This window comes from Mercenaria mercenaria, chromosome 12, assembly GCF_021730395.1.
Source record: "Mercenaria mercenaria strain notata chromosome 12, MADL_Memer_1, whole genome shotgun sequence".
NCBI lineage: Eukaryota > Metazoa > Mollusca > Bivalvia > Venerida > Veneridae > Mercenaria > Mercenaria mercenaria.
The window spans coordinates 10,318,256-10,345,350 of record NC_069372.1 but is presented as its reverse complement, the minus strand read 5'-3'; the positions used below and the strand labels follow the sequence as shown (position 1 = coordinate 10,345,350).

General features: G+C 35.5%; 2 protein-coding genes across 4 annotated transcripts in view; one reads left to right on the top strand and one right to left on the bottom strand.

The window, feature by feature from the left end:
• The window catches only part of LOC123534498 (integrator complex subunit 2-like), a 31,112-nt gene extending 14,006 nt beyond the window's left edge, over window positions 1-17,106 (top strand). The window contains exons 14-24 of the mRNA XM_045316777.2: window positions 7-103; window positions 470-596; window positions 4,739-4,872; window positions 6,573-6,774; window positions 7,729-7,857; window positions 8,379-8,601; window positions 10,141-10,251; window positions 10,945-11,052; window positions 12,457-12,562; window positions 15,023-15,190; window positions 16,895-17,106. Of these exons, the coding sequence (XP_045172712.2) occupies window positions 7-103; window positions 470-596; window positions 4,739-4,872; window positions 6,573-6,774; window positions 7,729-7,857; window positions 8,379-8,601; window positions 10,141-10,251; window positions 10,945-11,052; window positions 12,457-12,562; window positions 15,023-15,190; window positions 16,895-17,067 (1,578 nt within the window). The 3' untranslated portion in view covers window positions 17,068-17,106. The remainder of the gene's footprint in view (window positions 1-6; window positions 104-469; window positions 597-4,738; window positions 4,873-6,572; window positions 6,775-7,728; window positions 7,858-8,378; window positions 8,602-10,140; window positions 10,252-10,944; window positions 11,053-12,456; window positions 12,563-15,022; window positions 15,191-16,894) is intronic.
• Window positions 17,107-18,188: 1,082 nt separating this feature from the next.
• The window catches only part of LOC123534782 (uncharacterized), a 79,349-nt gene continuing 70,442 nt past the window's right edge, over window positions 18,189-27,095 (bottom strand). For 2 of the 3 annotated variants that reach the window (XM_053519162.1, XM_045317205.2), the window contains exons 8-13: window positions 26,935-27,080; window positions 25,203-25,371; window positions 22,295-22,407; window positions 21,770-21,854; window positions 20,501-21,438; window positions 18,189-20,291 (exon numbers count right to left, since the gene is read on the bottom strand). In XM_053519162.1, the coding sequence (XP_053375137.1) occupies window positions 21,385-21,438; window positions 21,770-21,854; window positions 22,295-22,407; window positions 25,203-25,371; window positions 26,935-27,080 (567 nt within the window). In that variant the 3' untranslated portion in view covers window positions 18,189-20,291; window positions 20,501-21,384. Of the gene's footprint in view, window positions 21,439-21,769; window positions 21,855-22,294; window positions 22,408-25,202; window positions 25,372-26,934; window positions 27,081-27,095 lie in introns of all 3 variants that reach the window. The other variant, XM_053519163.1, reaches the window with a different exon arrangement.

The window sequence follows — 27,095 nt, the reverse complement described above, 5'->3', positions numbered from 1 at the left end:
TTTCAGTGTGCTGTTGGAGATGTGAACCTAACACCTCACCTGTGTATGTTGTACTACATTCTACTATACCAAGACACACTGGATAGTCAGAGAAAAACACTACGTATGTTGTATATACTTAATTTTGGAAATTTTGATGTGCAGTTCCTGTAAAATCTGAAGTTTGCATAAATTTGATTTATTTTTTTTTTGCTGCTGTCCATCACTTTAACCCTTATCATGCTGGACCCGATTGATTCTGCCTTTGCGACCAGTGTAGATCATAATCGGCCTGCACATCCGTGCAGTCTGATAATGATCTGCACTGCTCGCCATTCAGTCAGTATCTTTTTGGTAAGCACCCCTTTTAACAGTTAATGGTACTGTCCAAATTGAAAGATTGACAAGCTCATAGAAATTTAGCAAGGTAAGGGTCAGAGAGACCACTGATCTGTTCAGAATTTGTTAAGTATTTTTATGTTTATTTCAGTATTGTCGGGTCGAAATGTAGAATCGTACCCTGACAGTCTCATGTCAACTCTACCTATCAACTACCTGATCCAGCAATCACAGAAAAGACAGGACTTGTATGGTGGTCTGTTCTCATCTCTCCTCAAGTAAGCAATGTTCATTTATATAATGTATATCATCTCATTTTGTGGGTATAAAATTTCGTAGTTTTGGCAAAAATGGCAGTTTCATCAGGATGTATATCCGTAGATTTATTGAGAGAAATGAATTATCATTTTATATTTTAATGGAGATTTAATTTTTTCTAATACAACTACGAAATCCATGAAATTTGATCCCCCACAAATGATATTGGTTTCACACTATCTTCAAATTTTCCCTCCTATCTCATTTTTAGTAATAGAAAAAGAACTTTCGGTGCTCTGGTCAAGTTGTCAGTAGATAGGTTAATTTTCTGTTGTAAAATATAGTCAAAGTCAGCATCTTAAACATCATCAGTAGCATCTTCGTCAGTTTTTACAATTTTTGTGCCCCCCCCATGAGTGGTGGGGGCATATAGATTTGCTCTTGTCCATCCATCCTTCCGAGAATGTTGTGTCGCGCCTAGCTCCAAAAGTATTTGACGTAGAATCACAAAACTTTACAGGAATGTTGGTCAGCATGTGTAGTTGTGCACCTGGGGTTTCGCGTCTAGATTCATTCAGTTGTGTAGGTGTTATGGCCCCTGACTTTGTAAAAATTGGTCATTTTAGTGTTGTGTCGCACCTAGATCCAAAAGTATTTGACATAGAGTCACAAAACTTTACAGGAATGTTGGTCAGCATGTGTAGTTGTGCACCTGGGGTTTCGCGTCCGGATTCATTCAGTCATGTAGGAGTTACGGCCCCTGACTTATTTTGTTTTTTAAGTTTTTTCATTACACGAGACCAGACTTCTTGTCCAGACTTGCTAAAAAAAAAAAGTTTGTGAAACATGTATGTTAAAATGTACTTGATCTAGAATCATAAAACATTAGAGGATTGTTTTATAGCCTGTGAAGTATTCTCTTTAGGATTTTACTCAGCTAGGCCAGAGTTAGGCTAACTAAGTGAAAAATACACATAAGGTTCTTAAAAGTTTGTGTTGCAAACATCTTAAAAATTATTAAACCTGAGTCATAAAACCATGTTACAGTGGCAGGAGTGGGGGCACCTGTGTCCTATGGACACACATCTAGTTCAGTTATTATTAGCACATCAGATTTTGGAAAAAAATCTACAAAGCATTGTCGTCATTTGAACGTCGGCATTGGTGTTGGTTAAAATATTTATTTAGTTCCAACTTTTCCAAAAAACTATAAGAGCTACAGCTTTGAAACTTTGCACTATTGTTTATCATTATAAGATGACTAATTAGGCCAAGAACCATAACTCTGATATGCATTTTGTCAGAATTATGGCCCTTTTTGTACTTAGAAAATCAATATTCCTTGATTGTTTTTTTTTTGTTAGAAAATCAGTATTTCTTGGTTGTTTTTAGCTCATCTGATTTTTTGAAAAAAAATGATGAGTTATTGTCATCACTTGAGCGGTTGTCGGCGTCGGCGTCGGCGTCGGCGTTGCCTGGTTAAGTTTTATGTTTAGGTCAGCTTTTCTCCTAAACTATCAAAGCTATTGCTTTGAAACTTGGAATACTTGTTCACCATCATAAGCTGACCCTGTATAGCAAGAAACATAACTCCATCTTGCTTTTTGCAAGATTTATGGCCCCTTTTGTACTTAGAAAATATCAGATTTCTTGGTTAAGTTTTATGTTTAGGTCAACTTTTCTCCTAAACTATCAAAGCTATTGCTTTGAAACTTGGAATACTTGTTCACCATCATAAGCAGACCCTGTACATCAAGAAACATAACTCCATCTTGCTTTTTGCAAGATTAATTGCCCCTTTTGGACTTAGAAAATCAGTTTTCTTGGTTAAGTTTTATGTTTAGGTCAGCTTTTATCCTATACTATCAAAGCTATTGCTTTAAAACTTGCAACACTTGTTCACCATCATAAGTTGACCCTGTATAGCAAGAAACATAACTCCGTCCTGCTTTTTGCAAGATTTATGGCCCCTTTTGGACTTAGAAAATATCAGATTTCTTGGTTAAGTTTTATGTTTAGGTCAACTTTTTCTCTTAAACTATCAAAGCTATTGCTTTGAAACTTGCAACACTTGTTCACCATCATAAGCTGACCCTGTACAGCAAGCAACATAACTCCATCCTGCTTTTTGCAATAATTATTGCCCCTTTTGGACTTAGAAAATCATTTTCTTGGTTGAGTATTATGTTTAAGTCAACTTTTCTCATAAACTATCAAAGCTATTGCTTTAAAACTTGCAACAGTTTTTCACCATCATAAGTGGACACTGTACATCAAGAAACATAACTCTATCCTGCTTTTTGCAAGAATGATGGCCCTTTTTAGACTTAGAAAATCATGGGTAGGACAATATTTCTATTACACAAAAAAAATCAGATGAGCGTCAGCACCCGCAAGGCGGTGCTCTTGTTTTGTTTAAGTTCACTTTTCTTGAATATTTACTCAAGCTTTGAGTAAGAAGGCCAAGAACTATAACTTTTTCTTACATATTGTCCATCACTTGCAGATGAGCGATGGCACCTGCAGGTGGTGCTCTTGTTCAGTTATGTGACAGAAGTCAGCAAGGTTCCTGGGTTTCATTTTTAGCTCACCTGAGCCAAAGGCTCATGGTGAGCTTTTGTGACTGCTCAATGTCCATCGTGCGTTGTCAGTCATCCGTCCGTCAACATTTTCTAAAAAAATCTTCTTCTTGAAAACCACTTGGCAGAATTACACCAAACTTCACAGGAATGATTCTTGGGTGGCCCCCTTTCAAAATTATTCAAAGAATTGAATTCCATGCAGAACTCTGGTTGCCATGGCAACCAAAAGGAAAAACTTTAAAAATCTTCTTGTCCAAAACCACAAGGTGTAGAGCCTTGATATTTGGCATGTGACATCATCTAATGGTCCTCTATGAAGATTGTTCAAATTATGCCCCTTGGGTGAGAAAAAACTTTAAAAATCTTCTTGCCTGAAACTGCAAGGCTTAGGCTTTTGATATTTGGTATGTTGCATTGCCTTGTGGTCCTCCACCAAAATTGTTCAAATTATGCCCCTGCGGTGAAAAGAGGTCCTGCCCTAGGGGTCCCATTTTTAACATAGACATATATAGGGGGAAAAAAATCTTCTTGTCTAAAAGTTCAAGGCCTAGGCCTTTGATATTTGGTATGTAGTATTGCCTAGTGGATCTCTAACAAGATTGTTCAAATTATGCCCCTGGGGTGAAAAGCGGCCCCACCCTGGGGTCACTTGTTATATGAGTTATATAGGAATAAATACTTCAAAAATTATCAGATCATATTTCGTAGACTGTTTAATTATAATTAACTGATGACCCCAAGCGATTAGGGGTCACTTGACTGTGACAATGACCTACTGACCTACTTTCTTGTTTTTTAAGATACAGCCTTAAAATTTGGATGACATGTACAGTTTTGCACACTGATCTTAAAACTGACTTTCAGTGACCATGAATGTGACCTACTGATCTACTTTCTAATATTTAGCATCAGTTTGCCATTTGAAACATGTGGCTCATATTACTCAGGTGAGCGATTCAGGGTCATCATGACCCTCTTGTTATTATATACCTATATAAATTCTGTCAAAAATAAGGTTTAAATTTCACAAGTATATATGAACAGGCAAAAAAAAGATCTGCATTGTACCTTTTGTATTGTATGTTGCCAGACTACTTTCACTTAATATGCATGACCTGACACAGTTCTATAAATAGCACACATAAAAACTTCACTCAGTTCTAATGTAACATCAATAAACAATAAGTTCTATTTTAACATCAATAAATAATGAAGATTTTGTTAGATAACAAAACAACAAACAAAAAGGTGACGGTATATAATAAAAAAGTTATTATAATTGTAGCTCCATCTGGGATTTTGTATTTGGCTATCAAGGATTTTACAAGGTCTGATCACACTCGGCGCTTGCTCGCCTCGTGAGATCTGATCTGGCAAAATCCACTCAAGCAGAATACAGCATCCCAGATCGAGCTACTTTTATAATAACACTTTTATACTGTACTTCCTTATTCTCCAAGAGTAACTTTCAGTTTCACAAATGAGGAAGGATTTTACTTTTAACATAATTTCATCATTTGTAACATACCAAAGTAAGCTGTTGAAAACTGGAAAATGCTATGTAAATGTTGTCGTAACAGGTTGTTAGTTAGTCAGTTCCCACATCTGTGTATCATTGAAGATTGGTTAGATGAAACCATGACACCTTCATTGACGACTGGTCATGTGACTACAGCTAGCAAGTCTACCTGTACCATGGAAAATTTTAGAAAAGGTAGACAAATAGTAATATGCACTTACTGAATGATCTTCCAATCTCAGGATCTCTTAAATCATGGGCAAATATCTCAAAAACATGTGCACAGACCCATACATTCAATTTCACCATATTATAGACCTTACGTTTATGCACAATTGTGAGAAGTTTCGTTAAAATCTACATTGTAGAAAAATCTCTACCTGTGAGAGTGTTATCAAAATTGTGATTTTTCCCATAGACACTCATAATGAAAATTTGTATGAGGTCGAAATTTTCCAAATCAGTCTAGTAAACAGTCGAACACAATACTTTTTATTTGCAGAATTTTCTAAGTATATTCTGAAGTTTTGACACTCGGGGGTTTAATGACATTCTATATTGTTAAAATATTTTTATTCATATTGGCAGAATATCCTTCATTGGCAGTTTCTATTCTTGTACACTACTCATTCTTGTACACTTAATGTACTGAACTCATGGACCAGGCTGTCCCTCAACAGTCATATTGTAAAATAGACGATTGATCATAATATGAACAGTCTGACACTCTTCTTCCAAAGCTGTTTGCAGTTGATTCATGATATTAACATTTTATTCAGAGAATATTTTTAATGGAGGATGATTCACCATCAGCCTTATTTCTAAACATGTGCATCATGCGCAACAGCATCTTCACACAGTAAACCAGAGACCTACCAAAAAGTTCAAAGCTGTTCAAGATATTTGTCTTTTGGACATTTTCATTATCAGTTTTTAGCTCACCTGTCACAAAGTGACAAGGTGAGCTTTTGTGATCGCGCAGCGTCCGTCGTCCGTCCATGCGTAAACTTTTGCTTGTGACCACTCTAGAGGTCACATTTTTCATGGGATCTTTATGAAAATTGGTCAGAATGTTCATCTTGATGATATCTAGGTCAAGTTCGAAACTGGGTCACGTGTGGTCCAAAACTAGGTCAGTAGGTCTAAAAATAGAAAAACCTTGTGACCTCTCTAGAGGCCATACTTTTCAATGGATCTTCATGAAAGTTAGTCAGAATGTTCAACTTGATCAAGTCAGTAGGTCAAATAATAAAAAAACCTTGTGACCTCTCTAGAGGCCATATTTTTCATGGGATCTGTATGAAAATTAGTCTGAGTGTTCATCTTGATGATATCTAGGTAAACTTTGAAACTGGGTCATGTGCGGTCCAAAACTAGGTCAGTAGGTCTAAAAATAGAAAAACCTTGTGACCTCTCTAGAGGCCATACTTTTGAATGGATCTTCATGAAAGTTAGTCAGAATGTTCAACTTGATGATATCTAGGTCATGTTTGAAACTGGGTCACATGCCTTCAAAAACTAGGTCAGTAGATCAAATAATAAAAAAACCTTGTGACCTCTCTAGAGGCCATATTTTTCATGGGATCTGTATGAAAATTGGTTTGAATGTTTATCTTGATAATATCTAGATCAGATTTGAAACTGGGTCAACTGCGGGCCAAAACTAGGTCAGTAGGTCTAAAAATAGAAAAACCTTGTGACCTTTCTAGAGGCCATACTTTTGAAAGGATCTTGATAACTGGGTCACATGAGCTCAAAAACTAGGTCACTATGTCAAATAATAGAAAAAAACGACGTCATACTCAGTTCAAAACTGGGTCACCTGGGCATAGGTTAGCGATTCAGGACCATCATGATCCTCTTGTTTATATTAATGATTGCCATGTTTGTTTCAGCATTATCTACCCTGCCAGACTGTGCCACAGATATGTTGATTGTTTTACAAAGGATGCTCAGTCTACCAGTGGAAGAGTTACTCCCCTTTACAGATGAGATTGTCAATTGTCTGCCCATTATTTTATCATCTTCTGTACCAAGGAAAGTTAATGATCTAGTGAACAGGATTTGGTTCAAAATTCACTCTCTCACTCCTCGAAGGTAAGGCAGAATATTTTTAAAAAAATAAATTTAAATACAATACAAACAGCAGTATCAAAATGTTGATGAGTCTTTAAGAATTTAACAAGATAAAACTACAGTGAAACACTGCTTTCTCAAGCATCTGTGACTTCAGCAATATATAGGATCCACACCATTTTCCTTATGTATTTTTTTTATTTGCTGGAAACTCCTGATTAGTCTAAACATGTAATTCATTTCCTTGCATATAATTCATTCCCTTGCTGTCCACCTACTTAGCTCAATAGGGAGAGCGCAGATCTACAGAACATTGGGTCGTGAGTTCGATCCCCGGGCAAGGCAAAAGTTTTCTATGACAGTTGAATAAAAGATCTGATTCATGTGGGGAAGTTGGCAGTTACTTGCCGAGAACACGTTTGTACAGGTACAGAATCCAGGAACACTGGTTAGGTTAACTGCCCGCCATTACATAACTGAAATACTGTTGAAAAACGGCATTAAACCCAAAACAAACAAACAAATCATTCCCTTGTGACCTCGAGCGAGCTGTGTTTTACTGTACTTGTTGTTTTATTTCAGTTGTAGAACAAGTTCTGTCAGATATGAGCCTGCGGTGCAAGCCTGAGACAATTTCCTTCCTAAAATGCACCTAGGTCAACACTCCATGAATGCTCCCTAGATGTCTAACAAGGATCCAAATCTATAAAGCCGAGTTTGTAAACCAGTCTAAAAACTCTGGCATCTGATTGGCCTTTTCTGAGCACAATCTTTTAATTGACCAGTGATAAACATGAATTCCAAGACTGGTCTCCAGATTCAATATGAGGAGCTTAAAGTCATTACTGAGACTATTCAGACTCAGTCAGATTTTAACCTTTGAAAGAAGTCAGATATTCTTAATCAACTTAAATGACTAACATATTTGTATTGAATGAGTTAAGAATGAAACATTCTGTGTGTGTGATTTTTCAGTCTACGCCTTGCTACAGTAAATGCACTGAGACCGCAGCGTAAGAATGAGTTCAAGTTTTCACAGTACACAGAGACAGATGTGACGGTGGATCCATTGATAGTGCTGCGATGTGATGAGAGAGTTTTTAGGTGTGATTCTGATATCTCCCTGACTTATGCTATTTCTTTTCTTTTCATTTTTGAAAGTTCTGTGCATGTTTCTGATGTTTGGTTATTCTGCCATACCAACACTGTTGTAGTATAAACACAATAGCTCTTATTTACATTTTATCTCTTTCTGTCTTAATACAGCACATATAGGTTAGAATAATAATGATTTCGATAGCAATGATGTTATTCCCATATATTTACAATATCAAAGGGAGCTAGGGCAACTGATTATTGTTTTGTGACGAACATGTTGGCCTCTCAGAGCTGTGAACTTCATCGTTGTCTAAGATTGCATTTTTTTTATGGTAGGCAATGAAGTGGACAATTAGGGTAGATTGATACCTTGCCAAAATGTATATATCTTAAAACTTTTATTTAGTGTCTTTTGCAGCCATTAATGCTGTATAATCTTTATATGATATTTATCTGTCAGTGGGACTAATGAAAATGCTTCTCGCTATTTTATTCTCATTTAATAATTGACATTGTTCTGTTTCTAGGTGTGCACCTTTGTTAGAGATTGTGTTACGTATCCTGTCAGCGTACACCCTGGCATGTAGAGTATACATGGAGAATCATATACAGTCAAACCCCGTGCTGGACGGGAACAATCAGACTGACCAAGATCGTCAGGAACTGAAGGGAGCGCTGCTAGTGGCACAGGAGAGTGCAATAATACAGATACTGCTTGAGTACTGTATGGAAAATGAAAATGAAAAACAGGTACATGTTTTGTCGTTAAGTTATGTCAGTATGTTTTGGCAGTGTATGAATATTTGCTTTTACTTTTGTAAGGATTAGCAAGCTCTCAACTTTTAAAGTCTTAACCTTAGACTGAAGAATGGCAAATGTTCAGTTTGCTGTAAATTTGTCTTAGGAATGCTGTAACAATGGTTATTATATACCTTACAACAAATAGTAACAGAATTACATAGACCAAGATAAAAACTAAACCAATGACAAAGTGGGCACAATACCTGGAAGCAGGCATAAAACTGGTGATTAGACCAATAGGATGAGTGATGTCATTTTTGACATCATTTTATCCTGTGTCGTCACAATAGAAAATTCAATAATGTATTTTACATAGTTGACCAAATCAAACAATTGAGTAATAATTGTTGTGTTTAGGTATAAAATAAACAACTGATTAAACAACAATGAAGTGGGGTGAGGGGGGGGGACCTCCATGGCCAAGTGGTTAAGGTCGCTGACATCAAATCACTTGCCTCTCACCGATGTGGGTTCCAGCCTTACTTGGGGACATCAAATTCTTCATGTAAGAAATCCATCCAGCTGGCTTACAGAAGGTTGGTGATTCTACCCAGGTGCCTGCCCATGATGAAATAATTCACAGAGGGGCACAGAGGGGCACTCGGGGTATTCCACCACCATCAAAGTTGGAAAGTTGCCATTATGACCTATAATTGTGTTGGCGTGATGTTAAATCCAACAGCAGTGACATAACTTACATGGTTATGAGCACATTTAAGTCGATATTGACACTTGTGGTGTGCTTAGTTAAGTCATGCTTATAACTACTTCAGGCCTGCTGTTTTAATTCAGTAAGTGTATTATAAAGGCATTAAACTTACATTGAAAACACGTTCTGCAGAGGATATATTTCACAACTCTAAAAGCACAGTACTATTTTGTGATAGTGCATATATCTGAGATCTTTTATTACATGCACATTTACTCTTGGAGAGACTAAATGACCTGCAGTTTTTCTCAGAAAAAATATATTGATATTAATGAACTTTTTAAGGTGGAAACACACATTAGAATGACATCTCACATCCAGTATGAAATTTAAATGTCAGTGTGAAAATGTATCAACTCTGAATATTCCATTGTAACTTTGTGGAGTTTCAAATTTAATTGTGTAATAATTATAGCTTTATTTACAACACACATTAACCTTTAGCCTGCTTGCGGCAAGTGATTCTGCCTTTGCCGCCAGAGCAGACCAATATCTCTTTACAAAATCATGGTCTGCACTGTTCGCTATTCAGTCAATAAATTTTCAGGGAACCCCCCTTCAAATAATAAATGGTACTGCCCAATTTGAATGATGGACCAGTCCATTTTAGAAATTTAGCAGGGTAAGGGTTAAAATGACATCACTGACCGGATACGAAATTCAGACGTCAGTATTGAAAACTATTGATATTTCTGGTTCCATTGTAACTCAATGGAGAGTAGGAACGAGTATGTAATAATAAGGTATGTTGTTTAATGAGCATGATACATGTATTTCAGGAGAGGGATGGTATGTTAAATAACCTACAAGAAGTGCGGTCCGTCTTGTGTTCATATATACATCAAACTTTCATCTCAGATCCTAACCTTGCAAAACTAGTACATTTCCAGGTAAGTGCATGTTTTTTATTCTCAGAAGTTTACTTATTTTGCTTTGCTAAGCCAGAGTCAGTATTCAAACATAAATTCAATCCTTTGGTGAAATGGATAGGGAAACATTATAGTCTTATTTTGTAATGAGATATGAGCCGTGCCATGGGAAAACCAACATAGTGGGTGTGCGACCAGCATGGATCCAGACCAGCCTGCGCATCCGCGCAGTCTGGTCAGGATCCATGCTGTTCGCTAACAGTTTCTCCAATTCCAATAGGCTTTAAAAGCGAACTGCATGGAGCCAGACCAGACTGCGCGGATGCGCAGGCTGGTCTGGATCCATGCTGGTCGCACACCCACTATGTTGGTTTTCCCATGGCACGGCTCATATGGTTGATAACCTTTGACTATAATGTTTATAGTAAAAAGTGTGTAAAACTAAGCTGTCCAGTGGATTTATTTTGAAGTATTTTCCACAGACTGAAAAATTTTGAAACTGAGTCTCGTATGAATGGAAGTAAGTCTGTGAATTACCACAAATTCTATTGTCAAGGTGTGTATTCTTGGGTTTTCATCAATATTTGATATGCAAGTGATAAAGTTACACCTAGGATAACGTTTTGAACAGCTTACAAGTTTTTATATGTATTTAAGTTTTCATTATTTCACAAAACAAGGAAATATTTTCATACCTTTGTACATTTATTTCAGGGTTATCCAAATGAGTTGTTACCTGTTACAGTGCTAGGTATACCGTCCATGCATATATGTCTCGACTATATCCCTGAAATGTTGAGTCAACCACAGATGGATAAACAGGTATAGTACATGCGTACTGATCAGTCATAATTAGTAATTGATTTATTTTTAGTCATCCTCGAGATAGCATGTATTAAATTCCAAATATCAGTGATGTGTCATATTTTACTGTGTCGTAAAAATGAAATAAGGCTTCCATGGGGACTGAACGTTTGACTGTATATTCAGTACATTAGTTCATGGAATACAACAGAACTGAATCATCTGCATTGACTGCACATGTATTTTAAGATTGCATTAATTGCTTTTTCTATGCAAAAGGTCATGAACAGTTATTTTAAATTTGTGGGCCTCCATGTCCAAGCAGTTCAGGATGCTGACTTTGAATCACTTGACCTCCCTGCTCGCTTGTGATTTAGATTTCTTTCATGTGAGGAAGCCATCCAGCTGGCTCACACAAGGTTGGTTATTGTCGAGCCCGCTTGCGGTGAACTTGACTTAGTTGTCACTTTTGGCGGGTCGGTGTATGTGCATGCGTCCGTCTCCGATTTTGTCCGGACCATAACTTTGACGTGCACGGACCAATCTTGTTTATATTTGGCATGAATGTTTACTTGAATGAGTAGGAATGTCATGCGCAAACCCCATGTTCCTATCTCAAAGGTCAAGGTCACAGTTGGAGGTCAAAGGTCAAATTGAAGTTTGTCCAGAGCATTTCTTCATGCATGGTGGGATTTTGATGTAAATTGGCATGAATGTTCACCATTATGAGACGGAGTGTCTTGCGCAAGAACCAGGTACCTAGGTCTAAGGTCAAGGTCACACTTAGACAGCTGGCAGGCTCGACATTCTGCCTATGGGCATACTTGTTCTACCCAGGTGCCCACTTGTGCCTTAAATAATGCCCCCCGAGAGGCACTTGGGGTCTTCCACCACCATTAAAAGCTGGAAAGTTGCCATATAACCTAAAATTGCTTCAGTGTTTTTGTTAAGCGTAACAAAAGCCAGCAAAAATTTCAACAGTGTTGATGTTTGGTTAACCAGATTAGTTTTCCTGGATTATGTGCCAGTACTTACTAGTACCTGTTTCTGCAAGTAACTATGGATCAGAGAATCATAGATTCAGGAAGAATGTGTTCAGACACACCATCTATCTAATGATCAATTAAAATTTTCCCCTCACCTAGGGACTTTTAATTCACAGTCTTACTGAGCTTATTGGGCAGACTCGACTCTTTTAAAAGTGCTACTTTTAAATAAACTTTGTCAAATGTTTACTTCTGGCATACTGGGATGTACCAAGATGGAATTTTGTTTAAATATCAAAATTCTAAAAGGTTTTTTCAAATTTTATCAATTTTCTGTTTAACCAAGGTATTCAAAAGGAAAAATATGATGACATGTGCTCTTTATTGATCTGTATTCCTGAAACTAACGTCATTTTTCTTTACCTTTTATTTACAGATATTTGCCATCAAGTTGACGTCCCATCTATGTTGCCAATATGCATTACCGAAGTCTTTGAGTATTGCCAAATTGTGTATCAATGTGATGTTTGCAATGATTGGAGGTAACCTTGCTCTTTATTGTTAAAGAAATAGGAGTATTATTGTTTGTTTTCGTGCAAGATTGAAATACCTTTCACCAGGTACATCAGATACAAAATTGCACCAAAGTGAAAATTGAAAATGTGACAATCTGATATTCACATGTGAAAAATGTTTTGATCTTAACTATAAAACAAATCAATTTTTTTAATTTCCAAATTATACCCGTTTTACATGTTTAGTGTAACGAGCATTGGGCAATGTTACAAAATTATGACATCAGAATGTCAATACTGTAATAAGGTTAAATAGTTCTTTGAGATTTTTAGATTTATATTTTTGTATCATACAAAAAAAGCCACTGATCCGTAATTTTTCAAAACAATATGTAAACCAGTCTTAAAATTACGTCATTTTACCGCCACCTGCTAAAGTGTACTTTCGTTTTCCCTGGCCTTAATATTTATCGGGAAACACTCTTTTCTCGTATTTATCGAGCCATCTTTTTTTTTTTTTTTTTTTTTTTGCTTTGTACTGGTAACTTCCGCAACTTGTATTTGCGCACCTCCTATTGGAGTAGTAAATATATTGTCCTTAGGAACACTTTAAATCCAATATCCAAGAAGAATAACACTTGTCATGCCTATTTACACAGTCATTTTAAATCATTTACAACCCGATAAACTAGAGGATGAGACAGGTTAGTGCTAACACCGAGTTTATGTTTCTCAATTTAAATACTTGCACAACATGCAAAAAATTAAACAACAACTTAACAAAATTGGCGAGTTAACGTCACACTACATAGAATTTCGGACAAACATGAATTCGGATAAGTGAATTTATGAAATAAATTCTAATTCATATTGCCCGAATAATTGACTGCCATATTGTCATATTGCAATAATTAACAGGAGAAGAATTCCCAAGTTAAATACATGTAAAGAAATGACAGTCAAACATGTCAAAAAGATCACTCTCCCCAGATGCAGAAGCATCAACACATAAAGCAAAAACAAAGATCCTGGTTCAATCTTTCATGGAATTCTGAATTTCCTTGGATTAAGTTAAGTGCTATAGGTAATAATCATGCATTCTGTACACAACTGTTGGCTCCACTCATCAATTCAATGTAAAAAAACTTGATGATTTTTTCATGAAAACGGCTATTTAGCGCGTAAAAAGTGAGCGAATAAAAGTCTCCCATATTTTTACCCAAATCTCCCTTAGAAAAAGCCCTGCTGAGGCAAAACTCCCTTACTGACAGTCTGAAAATATGGCATGTATGTGTTTATATACTTTATATCTTAATTGCTGTTTTTTTAGACTTCTGAGTAATTATGTCTCCCATCACACAGTGGTGTGGGAGACATATTGATTTACTCCAGTTTGTGTGTGTGTCTGTCACAAAGCTTGTCCGCACTCTATAAGTCGAACATTTCTCATCCAATCTTCACCAGACTTGAACAAAATGTGCCTGCCAATAACTCCTTGGCCAAGTTCGATAATTAGCCAGATCGGCCCAGGCACTTCGAATTATGGCCCTTGACCAAAAATTACGGAACCATTCATACAAGTCCATCTAGACTCACTAAATATATATATAAAGACAGACATACTATTCAGATGTTTAGGCAGTTGTGGGAGACATGCGCTTTTCTCAAAAGCAGCTTTAGTTTACAATTCATATACAATTGTACATTTATGTTTTTGTAGCTTGTTAACTATGAAAATTGTAGAATGAAAATCTCATTTTTGAAATATTAAATCTCTGAAAAACATTAAATAAAATGTAAATGCACATAATCTCCATCCTTGCCTTGCCAGTATAAAGACGTCAAGACCAAATTGCAATATAAGCTTCATACTTCTTGCCCCACAGATTTGCTTTCACTAATGGTGGTAGACAGTTCCCAGAAATATAAAAATGTCAAATAATTTAAATTTGTGGCCGTTTAATAGTTTGTTGGTACATGAATTCATGGCTTTAAATTTGTGAGTTTTACTTGTTTGTATGGATTAAATTTAGCCTTTAGCCTGCTGGCGCAAGTTATTCTGCCTTTGCAAACCAGTGCAGACCAAGATCAGGCTACATGTCCTGATCATGATCTGCACTGTTTGCTATTCAGTCAGTAAATATTCAGTGAACACCCCTTCGAATAATACATGGTGTTGCCCAAATTGAATGATGGACCTGTCTATTTTAGAAATTTAGCAGGCTAAAGGTTAGTGACCACAGCATGAAAATTCCTATGATTTCATTATGTATGATTGCCATGTTTCAAGGTATTTTAAAAGTATTTTGTTGTTCCCAGTTAGAGCTTCATATACATGAAAAACACTTTCAATTTCCTGAAAATTCTTAAGTAGTGATTGTGTTCATTTATACAGTTTTAGCCAAAGCATACAATTTTCAGGAGACATGAGAATTATCTTAAATCAGTCACTAGTTGGAGTATTTCTTGTTTTTAATTTACTTGCAGTTCTTGATGCAAAGAAACGGGTCGAGTTTTTCTCAGAGACATTACCATATTTAGTGAAGATTTGTCGAGCATTTCCGCCTCTATGTGAGGATGTTACGAGTCTACTCATACAAATAGGGCGTGTCTGTCTGTCTCACCTTACAAGCTCCAGTAACGTCCCAGAAACAGGTAAAAATTGGGTAACAAGTTTATCAACGTTATTTTCTGCTGTACTTTAAATGTACACTTAACAGTAACATCGTTGTTAGTACTTAAGAACTAAAGAAAATACTGAAGTGGACCGATTTGCAAACTTATTTTCATGGCATTCGTTATGTAGTATAATATACACAAAGCAAAACCTGTTTTTAGCTCATCTTAAATTTTTTTAAAAATGATGAGTGATTGTCATCACTTGATCGGCGTTGGGGTCTGCGTCAGCGTTGCCTGGTTAAGTTTTATATTTAGGTCAGCTTTTCTCCTAAACTATCAAAGCTATTGCTTTGAAACTTGCAACACTTGTTCACCATCATAAGCTGACCCTGAACAGCAAGAAACATAACTCCATCCTGCTTTTTGCAAGAATTATTGCCCCTTTTGGACTTAGAAAATCAGTTTTCTTGGTTAAGTTTTATGTTTAGGTCATCTTTTCTCCTAAACTATCAAAGCTATTGCTTTAAAACTTGCAACACTTGCTCACCATCATAAGCTGACCCTGTACAGCAAGAAACGTAACTCTGTCCTGCTTTTTGCAAGATTTATGGCCCCTTTTGGACTTGGAAAATATCAGCTTTCTTGGTTAAGTTTTATGTTTAGGTCAACTTTTTCTCTTAAACTATCAAAGCTATTGCTTTGAAACTTGCAACACTTTTTCACCATCATATTAGTAAGCTGACCCTGTACATCAAGAAATATAACTCCATCCTGCTGATTTCAAGATTTATGGCCCCTTTTGGACTTAGAAAATATCAGCTTTCTTGGTTAAGTTTTATGTTTAGGTCAACTTTTTCTCTTAAACTATCAAAGCTATTGCTTTGAAACTTGCAACACTTTTTCACCATCATATTAGTAAGCTGACCCTGTACATCAAGAAATATAACTCCGTCCTGCTGTTTTCAAGAATTATTGCCCCTTTTGAACTGAGAAAATCAGTTTTCTTGGTTGAGTAATATGTTTAAGTCAGCTTTTCTCATAAACTATCAAACCTATTACTTTAAAACTTGCAACACTTGTTCACCATCATAAGCTGACCATGTACAGCAAGAAACATAACTCTGTCCTGCTTTTTGCAAGACTTATGACCCCTTTTGGACTTAGAAAATATCAGATTTATTGGTTACGTTTAATGTTTAGGTCAGCTTTTCTCCTAGACTATTTAAGCAATTGCTTTGAAACTTGCAACAGTTGTTCACCATCATAAGCTGACTATGTACATGAAGAAACGTAACTCCATCCTGCTTTTTGCAAGAATTATGGCCCTTTTTGGACTAAGAAAATCATGGGTAGGACAATTTTTCTATTATACAAAAAAAATCAGATGAGCGTCAGCACTCTCAAGGCGGTGCTCTCATTTCAAAATTCTTTGGCTTTATTTTCAATTCAGCTTGTTTTGAAGCACCTGTTTATAAAGCAGAAGGATAATTTATTTTCAAATAATTTATTAAGAAAAATGTACTTTGGGTCATTGGCATTATAAGCATCCGAGGACCAATGATATTAATATATTGAGCCGTATTGGTGTTTATTCAATGTGAATCATGATACTGTGACCAATTTACTTTTAATTGTAAATCTGGTTGGTGGTGGAAACGACAAATTTTTATCTAATTTTTTAGATTTATGGGTAAATACAGACCAGCAAGTTTTCAAGTAGATGTACTGCTCATTTTTCAGATTTCACAAGTGATATATGTTGCAGAGTTGAAGAAAGTGAAGGTGAACCCGCTCAGAAACGTCTGAAAGTGCATCATGAACTATCCGCTACATATCATAAACTTTACAGTGTTATACAATCCACATTCAAAGCCATTGTCACAAAATCAGTTGCAACTAAGGATGTTTACTGATATGCTTTTTCATACTTAAGAAAATAAAAAAGAGATAGATTCTTAAAATGTTATCTTTGGTTTTTGACGAAGTTTTCCATAAAAAGAAATTAGACTGGTTTGTATGAAAATTAGCTGAAAACATCAAACACTGCGTGATGTAAGTTAAATAATTTTGCAATGTGTTTTTAACCGTATGACGCAGACTGGGCCATATCAAGACTTTTCAGCATGGGTGGCACCTGAATAGGACCACAACCTTTGGTAAGCAAGCTGGGTGGCTTCCTCAAGGCAGTATTATTTACTCTTCAGCCATAGAGGCCTCAAAGTTCATTTAAAGTATCTCTACCAAAATGTTTCACCTGAAATATTGGTGCTCCAAGTTTTCAGTCATATATCTCCACTGTAGATATAAATTTCTCATCTATATTAACTGCAACAATTTATGCAACTTAGATTTGTCTGTCTCTCGAAGTATTAGGAGCTCTGCCAAGAAATTAGGAAGATAAAAGAAACAGGCATGTAGGTTTGTGATTTTACCACCAGGGGTGCTTGCATAAATAATTTTTTTTTTCTGTTGGATTCAACATTACACAGACATTATAGGTGATATGGCAACTTTCTGGCTTTTGATGGAGGACATCTGGTGCCTCTCTATGCATTACTTCATCATGGGTAGAACCACCAGCCTTCCATAAGCCAGTTGGATGGATTCCTCACAAAGAATTCAACGCCCCCGGCAAGGTGAAGGGCAAGTGATTTGAAGTCGGCAACCATAACCACTTGGCCAAGGAGGCCCCGTAACGTAAATCATCAAAGTGTTTGGTTCTGGATATGATGTAGTAAGCCAATCTTGTTGTAGTAAGCCTGTATGTGAAATGTTCCGAAAGTACAATGATAAATGAGGACATAAAGGCCTAGAAACAGAACTTAGGCCTCTTGAGCTGGGTTTTTTGCACATGCCAATATGTAATGGTGATACAAAATTCGTAACAACAGGGATATGGTCTGTACAAGATGTGCAAGTGCAATACTGAAAGAATATAGTTACTGAATACCTTCCTCCCATTTAAAGGCATCAGCTTGCATTGGAAAAGGGAAAGGTTGCCACTTTAGTGGTACGAAAATATAACAAAGTAATATAAAATTAGAATGTATATTTCATAAAATGCTGCCTTTTTCTGTTAACATTTGGGACTCGGAAATAATGCACGCTTTCCTTCATGAGAATACATAAACATATAAATAATCAGCCATGTATTCAGCCAATCAGTAAAATAATTCAAATCAATTATGATTCAAATATTGTAATGCCTCAAACACAAATGCACATTTCCTTAGTTTCCATCTATACACAAAAAGGAATTTGTCATTTACTTTCTATTAACAAAGATGGTTGTATCTACTATTCACCAATGAAAAAATTTTGTTTTATATAAGACCTAGCAGTATTTAAACTCTGCATCACAGTTGGTCAACCTATTGAGCATTCCTGGACATTGTACCAGTACATAATTGTTCTCATATTGTCATCTTTCACATCTGAATCCAGGGTGCAGGAAAATTGACTTAAGAAGTACCATCTTTTCTCAAATCGCCAATCATCCAAAAATTTTCAGCTGAATTATGTTACACTACCAACCTACATATAATCTTTCAAATACGAATCAACTCAACACATATTTAATCCAAATTTTTCAAAATTATACAGAATGCCAACACACATTTAACAATGAACACAATTTTTCGATACTGGCAGAGTGAAACATGAATGTTAAAATGACCGTCACCAAAAAAGCCAATCCCAACATTACATAAACATGACTCACAACATTCTGCAACAACCAACTCTATGTTTAAGAACAATAAAATGCAACTATGAACTAACGGAAACTAAAAACAAAAAATTCATTTCCTAAAAGCACTAAATGTTGAGGCAATTTTTGAAGCATATGTACATGATAATCTGTCAAAGTGTTTTGGAGTACACTATTCAGTGACAGAGCTACACGAAAATGTGATTAAACAGTATTTTGAAACTGTCACAAAAATACAGCATCTGACTGGTCGCTTCTGAGCTCAGTCTTGAAAACTGACCAATGGCGAAGCTGCATTTTTTAGACTGGTCTCCTAATTTAGTTTTGCAACCTTTTAACTTTAAACTTAATTTTTTCTAAAAGAAATAGAAATGTAAAACTAATTTCAGAAGAGCATGCTTTTGCCTTGTTTCAATGTTTTCTTAGCTTCTTGAAGGATAGTTTTGTTTGTTTGTTTGTTTTGGGTTAAATGCTGTTTTTCAACAGTATTTCATTCTTGAAGGATAGACAACAGTTCCGGTAGTTAATGATTTTCATTAAAAATGGCATTTAAAGAATGTTCAAGTCTAGCAAGGTTATCTTTTTTTGAGTTTTATTTAAATCATAAAAAATATCTAAAGAAATAAATTTATCCTTTTGGCTTTTAAGTTTTAACTGTGAACACTGGGGAAATCATTAATTATAACTTCAGTGAATTTCGAGGATGTACAAACCAATAAACTCAAATCCTGACAACAAATAAAATTAACATCTATTCTGTCTTTAATATCCATACTCGATAACCATTCAAAAACTGATGTTTTGGTTGCAACATGAAATTCTAAGCAGAAATTAAATTTCATACACAATGTTTAATCAAATTGTCACAGAGAACATACACCTCGCATGAGGATCGAGCATGCAACCTCGTGATCCGTAGATATACGCTCTCCCTACAGCTATGTGAGCGGGCTCTCCAGTTATTTAGATCATATCAGACAAAACATACATGTAGAGGCACAATTACCTGCTGCAACAAGTGGACAAATACATGTATCAAACAACACAGAATTCACACATATAAAGCTTTAACCATAAAGAGCACTTTTAACATGAGCACAAAAATGACTACAGTCATAATAAAATCTTCTCCTTGCAATAGCTGCCACTGAAGATTATAAAACACAAGTCACACTTTCTTTTAAAGGGGCTTGCCTCCAGACTAAAGACCAAATATTTTAGTTTTCAGAACACACACAAAAAAAATCAAACCATAGATGAATATGATGCAACCAGGTATTTTTGCAGCAAAATAAGTATTTTTCATCACAATTACAGTTTTTGGTAGAGATTTACACATTTTTCACTTAAAGCAAGCATTTGTTGCCTAAAACTCCTTACTGTGTTCCCTTTTTCTATTTACAATAACTGACATTCTTCATTTTAACCCTTACCCTGCTATATTTCTATAATGGACTGGTCCATCTTTCAATTTGGACAGTACCACTTATTATTCAAAGGGGTTTTCACTGAAAATTTACTGACTGAATAGCAAACAGTGCAGACCATGATCAGACTGCACGAATGTGCAGGCTGATCTTGGTCTGCACTGGTCGCAAAGGCAGAATCATCTGCTGCCAGCAGGCTAAGGGTTAAACATTTGCCAGGAATTTGGTGGCCAGCCCCTTTAAAAACAAAGTCCCAATATTCGCTGTATATACAAACACCTTTCTATTAAACAAAAATATGCTAATCTTTCTGCTGCATAAAGTAGTTTTGATATTATGAACCATCTTTTACGAAGTCTCCACCTATATACTGATACTATATCATTCAATGTATCTATCAACAATCAAACTGTTTCATAAACGTGTAGAAAATTCAGACTTTTTCTAATCTTGAGTGCAGTTAAACATTTAAAATAACTCTTGTAAGTGAAGTTGAACTGTTTCATTTCCAAGTTAGACCTGTCCAAAAGTACATAATATCTACATTAATTAGAGTAATTTGGCAATCATTAAAAAAAATTATATTTTTAAATTTCCACTGTTTTAAAAGAAACACACACTATTTATAGGAATCTTTACAAATTTATGCCTATGTACATGTACTTACAGCTGATCACATTAAAATGATTACAAAAACATCAAATTTCTAATACATGTGACACAATATATAATCGTCTGACACATTAAAACATCAGAGTATTTTGTTCGTTGCATGCAACAATGTGTAGTTGGAATGATTTACAATGATGAATGTTACCAAGGATATAATTATTCATGGTTTTCAGTTTAATGCCCCACTTTCACATCCTGTCATACCCCACTAATATCATTCCAGTCATTTATGAATAAATAATGATAACGATACTTTTTTCCTCCACTCAACTCTCATATCAATGTCCTTGAATGCTGGTTACTTGATGAAGACTAGATTTCATAGAAATTAAAAGCACTGGGATATCATTGTTTTTCCCTCCACATTTGGTAGATGATTGTCAGCTCAAGGTCACTTCAATGTAAGGTCAAGGTCATGATGGTTACAAGTCATGCTCCGCTACACTCTGTTTCAGGTAGTCTGCATACAATGTTTGCTGAAAAAAAAGTAGATACACAATATTGTCACAGTCAAACCAGTATTAAGCAGTCAGCTGAGGGAGTGACACAAAGCCCCCGGTATGCCCAATCTGGCCTTTCCAAGCTCTCAATAAGTTGACTATAGTGTAGCTCACAAAAACCTTATAAATTTTTGTGAATCAATTTATATGTGCCATTTGCAGAATCTGACCAAACTCTTTACTGTGTTTCACATATTGTATATGAATGTCAACTGAAGAGTCAATAAAAGTGAAATATGATCATGTGAATCCTTGTTGAAATTAATCAATTAATCATGAAAATTAAGTGAAGTTGTAGTCTTTTTACCTTTTTTGACTTGACAATACTCTGTACATAGTCTTTCATCTCTAAAAAGGATCTTCTCTGCTTCCTTGATAATGTGGTCTTTGTTCTGTAAAACATGTGTACAAAGTTTTATACATTATAGACACTGCTGTAACACTTTTAAAGTTTTACGCATATAAACACCACTAATATATGCAATACCAGAATAGTTCACATTAAATTACAGCATTAGGTACCAGCATTTACATTCAGTAAAAATAAAAACAACTTGAACATACATGTAGTTGCCACCAACAAGGACTTTTTCAGTTTTCATTGACCACATCATGTTTTTCGCTGACCACTCTCAGCTGGGCAATTAACTGCCAGGTCACATTTTTATCAATAATAAAGATGATAAATAAGTTTGTATTTTTCTACTCCTACTTCTATTTTATGTGGGTACAATGCAATTTATTTGCCACTTATTACAGAACAAGTAACTATCAGGAAAAGTAACTGTGAACTATACAGTACCCTATAAAAAAGTTTGGTTAAGTCCCTTACCTTGATACAAACTTCGCTAACAGTAACATCAAAAGTGCAATCCCTAATATGGCAAATAAAACATACATCGTATAATCCTTTGGTATAGAATTCCAAGCAGTCGTCAATGGTCCCTGAAAGAAAAAAAAAATTGTATTTTTTCATTACATTAAAATTCTCTGTTAAAACCTTAACCTTTAGCATGCTAGATAAATTGTCGTCTGCTGGAAATGTCATCTGCTAAAATTGTAAAGTTCATTCAATTTGCTCCAAAATTGGAAGAAATATTGTCAGAGTAGCAAACAGCTTGGAACCTGATCAGACGCCAATTTAATCGGCGTCTGATCTGGTTCCAAGCTGTTTGCAAAGGCTGTTAAATTCGCCTGCAGCAGGCTAAGGGTTAAACAGTAACTGGTAAAACCAAAGCAACTGAAATGTGCACCCTAAAAGAAAATGTCATGAAAATGAATTTTTACGTCACCATATTCCAAAGACTTGCAAAGAAAATGAAGGATCTTGGTTAGGTTGTCCACCTTTTTCCCTATACTCGAAAAAGGCATTTACCAGATGAGGCAATTTTGCTATGACTTTTCATTAGTATGTGTGAAAAAGAGTTAATTTCTTTATTGACTGATCATAATTCATTTATAACCGATGGGTCAAGTGTCACCCTCCATATATGTCTAACTGAACCTGACATTGATTGGGATGATCTTTTTACAATAGGCAATATGTTAATAGTTTTAATACTGTAGGCCAAAGACTGACAACAGAAGTGTTGTGGGGGCTTCCATTAAAGTAGTTCTGCAAGTTTGATTAGGGCAAGTCATGATGTAACGTCCATATAACATAATATAAATCCTGAACCCATCCTACGAAAAGGAAAATCATCCTAGGTTTAAATATTATGCTGTGTGTACATTCATATAATGGCACCTAAAGCTCTACAATGATAGTTAATTTGTTGGCACTTGAAGTAATTCCAAAATAATGCCAACAAATCTGCTTGAACCTTACCCTGCTAAATTTCTATAATGAACTTGTCCATCTTCCAATTTGGACAGTATCATTAACTGTTAAAAGGGGTGCATACAAAAAAAGATACTGAAAGAATGGCAAACAGTGCAGATCTTGATCAGACTGCACAGATGTGCAGGCTGATCATGATCTGCACTGGTCACAAAAGCAGATTCAATTGTGTCCAGCATGATTAGGGTTAAAATGTGTTAATCTCTTCTTAAGCAAATATCTCAAAAATAAGCACACAGACCTGTACATTTTATTAAACCATAATAGACAATAATTATGTTGTTTTACAACTGTGAAAAGTTTCATTAAAATCTACATTGTAGAAAAAGTTGGAATTGAAAAATGTCATCAAACTTGTTCTTTTCCATGAAAACTTGCCTGAGATCTACTTTTTTTGTATCCTACAGTGTAAGCAATAAATCAAGCACACAACCTTATTTTCTTCTTCGCCAGTTGTTAAAACATTCTCCAGTTTTGAAAAATTATGGTTTAATCAAATTCCTCTCTATAGAAAAAATTATCTGAATGCAGAATTACCTCATGGTAGGCATAAGGTAGCAAAAAAGAAAAAAAAAAAAAAAACATGCACACAAACTCAAAAATGCATCATTCTGCCTGATAAAATCACTCTTGCCCCCTCCTCGTAGCTTCTATTCCATCTAAACAGCTGAGAGCCTGCATTGCCATGCTGCAGCTGAACTGAGGCCCAATAGGGTTAGTCCAATTCAGAGCTGTATGTATAGATCTACCCCTACCCACCCTACAAACTGACCAGAATCATTTTCTCTCTCAAACATATGAATGCCCCTACTTACATCCTATTCAATTCTCAAAATATTAAAATGATAACTGCGCTATTTGATAGAGAAAGCCATTTCACAATTTCCAACTTTTTAATTCACCCTTCTAATAGTATGGCAATAAGCATGTAATTGTTTCCTCGACTTGTGTCTTCAATCAAGTCCAATACAGATGTTGCTCATTTCTTTTGTGATATTCTAGACAAATAATGTATCATTTTACCTGGTTAATAACGTGTCTGCAAATGAGACCTCAAAAAAAAAATTCTGATTAATGAACATTACAGAGACCATTTCAGTATTTGTAACAGCACCAGCAGTATTACTTAGATACATAAATATTGCCTACAGAAACAAGGGCACCACCTGCAGGTGCCAACCCTCATCTGCAAGTACTAGACAGCAATATGCAAAAATAGAGTTGCGATTCTTTGCCTTATTGCAATCCCACTAATGCTGAAAAATTTATAGTTTTACAGTCACAGTATTCAAGAAATTCGGACCTTAACAAAACAATCACCATGAAATACCAATTTTCTGAGATAAAAAGGGCCAAAATTCTGACAAAATGCAAGATAAAGCTATGGTTCTCAGCCTACTTACTAATCTAATGATAATAAACTAGTGTACAAAGTTCCAAAACTATAGATCTCTTGTATTCAAGTTATAAGTCAGACTTATGATTCTTGGCCGAGGTACTCATCTAATGTTGTTTACAGAGTTTTAAAGCTATACCTCTCAAGTCTAAGTAAATTTGACCTAAACAAACATATCAACCAAGAAATTCCAGATTTGTATGTACAAAACAGGCAATAAATCTGATAAAATGCATGTGAGAGTTGTGATCTTGGCCAACATACTTGTACACACTGAGCACTTTAAAGAACTGGACTGTCTATTGGTAAAGATAGTCAGCAAGAAATGCCCATATCTTAAAGATTTCTCTCTCTCTGTCCCTTAGAATGTCCCTCTGGACTGATTGCTCAGTCTACTCTGGCAGAGAATGAAGCTGTTGCCCAGAGTGGCTGCCTTTGTATGTTAAAGAGTCTTTGAACATTTTTATCATATGAACAGGATGCATAATACAAAATATGACTCACCAGATATATTGCCAACGTGTCCACGAGATCTTTTCCGAGTACAGATTGTAAAACTTTATGCTGTGTGCTTATGAGAAACGTCGTAAGTAACAGAAATGGCAGAAGCATGCCCAGAAACCCGTATGTCGCTCCTCGTACCCGAGCTTTCAAATTCTGAGATGATGTAGCACTGAAATCGGAGGAAAAGCATACTTAATATCTGTAAAATTTACTTGCACAAAAATTACCCATTCGAGCCAAGCTAAGTAATTTTTATATACCATTAAGTGCCAACAAACCTCAAACTGTGGGTCATGGGTCACAACCATGTTACCCTGTCAGACGGTACATTCAGACATTTATGAAACAAAATTTCAAAATGCAACCTTGTAATTGGTCAATTCAAAGATTTAAGCTCAGAAATAGCCTATCATATTATGGTTTCATTATTATATTTTATAACTTTTGACCCATCATAAGTTCTCTATCCCCATTGCAACCCTGATCCCTACGAAGTGCTCTACAGACTGATTCAAGGGAAGTTTTTATTGTAAACAAGTGAATGAAGTATTGCCATGTAATACAAAGTCCCCTACTGGAAGGCACTATATTTTTTCTACTGCAGTATAACATAATGAACTGATATCTGTCAATAATGTATAAACAATATTGTACTATATATACAATATGTTATAACACAACACTTGGATTAAAATTTGTATATATAAAATATAGTTGTTTTCATATAGCATTTTTTTTTGGCCAAAAATAGTAAAAAAACAACAAAAAAACAAAACCAAAATTCTATGTAAGTCCACACAAAACTCATTACCAGGTAGACATAGGTCAAAATACACCTAAAAATTGGATGTAACATGCATGTTGTAACACAGAAAACTGGTCACAATTTTTCATTATGGCCTGTAATAAATAAGTTACAATATAAGCTATTTATAGTAAAACAAACGGACATAATTCTAAAAACAAGAGTGCCTCATGGTGGTGAACAATTTTGCCAAGTTACATCAAAATCCCTCCATGCATAAAGAAGAAATGCTCTGGACAGTCATTCTTGAATCTGGCATTTGACCTCTAAGTGTGACCTTGACCTTAGACCTAGGGACCTGGTTCTTGCGCAAAACAATCCGTCTCATGGTAGTGAACATTTATGCCAAGTTAAATCAAAATCCCTCCATGCATGAAGAAGTGTTCCAGACAAAGTCATTCTTGTATCTGACCTTTGGCCTCTATGTGTGACCTTGACCTTCAACCTAGGGACCAGGACTCAAGTTACCCTGTTAGTATAATACATTTTGCAAGTACCATATTATAGTAAGTTTATATACAAGTAGTAAAACTAAAGTTCAGCACAGTAGGTTGGATATTTTTTGTGATGGCTTTAATTAAGCTATCATTAGCAAACCATGTGACTCACCGATTTGAAACAATTTATAAACATTTTCCATTTTATTTGCAAACAGTGTGACTCACAAATTTAAGTTTATAACCATTTCCCATATATTTGCCAACCACATGCCTAACAAATTTAGAGCAGTTTACAATTATTTTCCATAGAAATATAACTAAATGTAGATAAAAGTCATGAATAAAACTAAAGCTATTAAAAATGAGAATCTGTATGTGAAAAGAAACAAAGTATTTTTAAAAACTTAAGTATTTTTAATATCACCTGGCAAGAGAAAATACCAATTTCATATCCTATTATGTTAAAATCAAAATGTAAATCACCTACCTGTCTGTAGCCAGTTTATCCTCTACTGCACGTGCAATCTGGTCACAATCTCGTTCAAGGGAGTTAAGCGTGGTTTGTATTGTCTGTTTAATTGTCTTCTCTACCTCCTTACAAACTTCTTCTATCTGGTTCACACATCGAGAACCCTAAAAAATATCAAA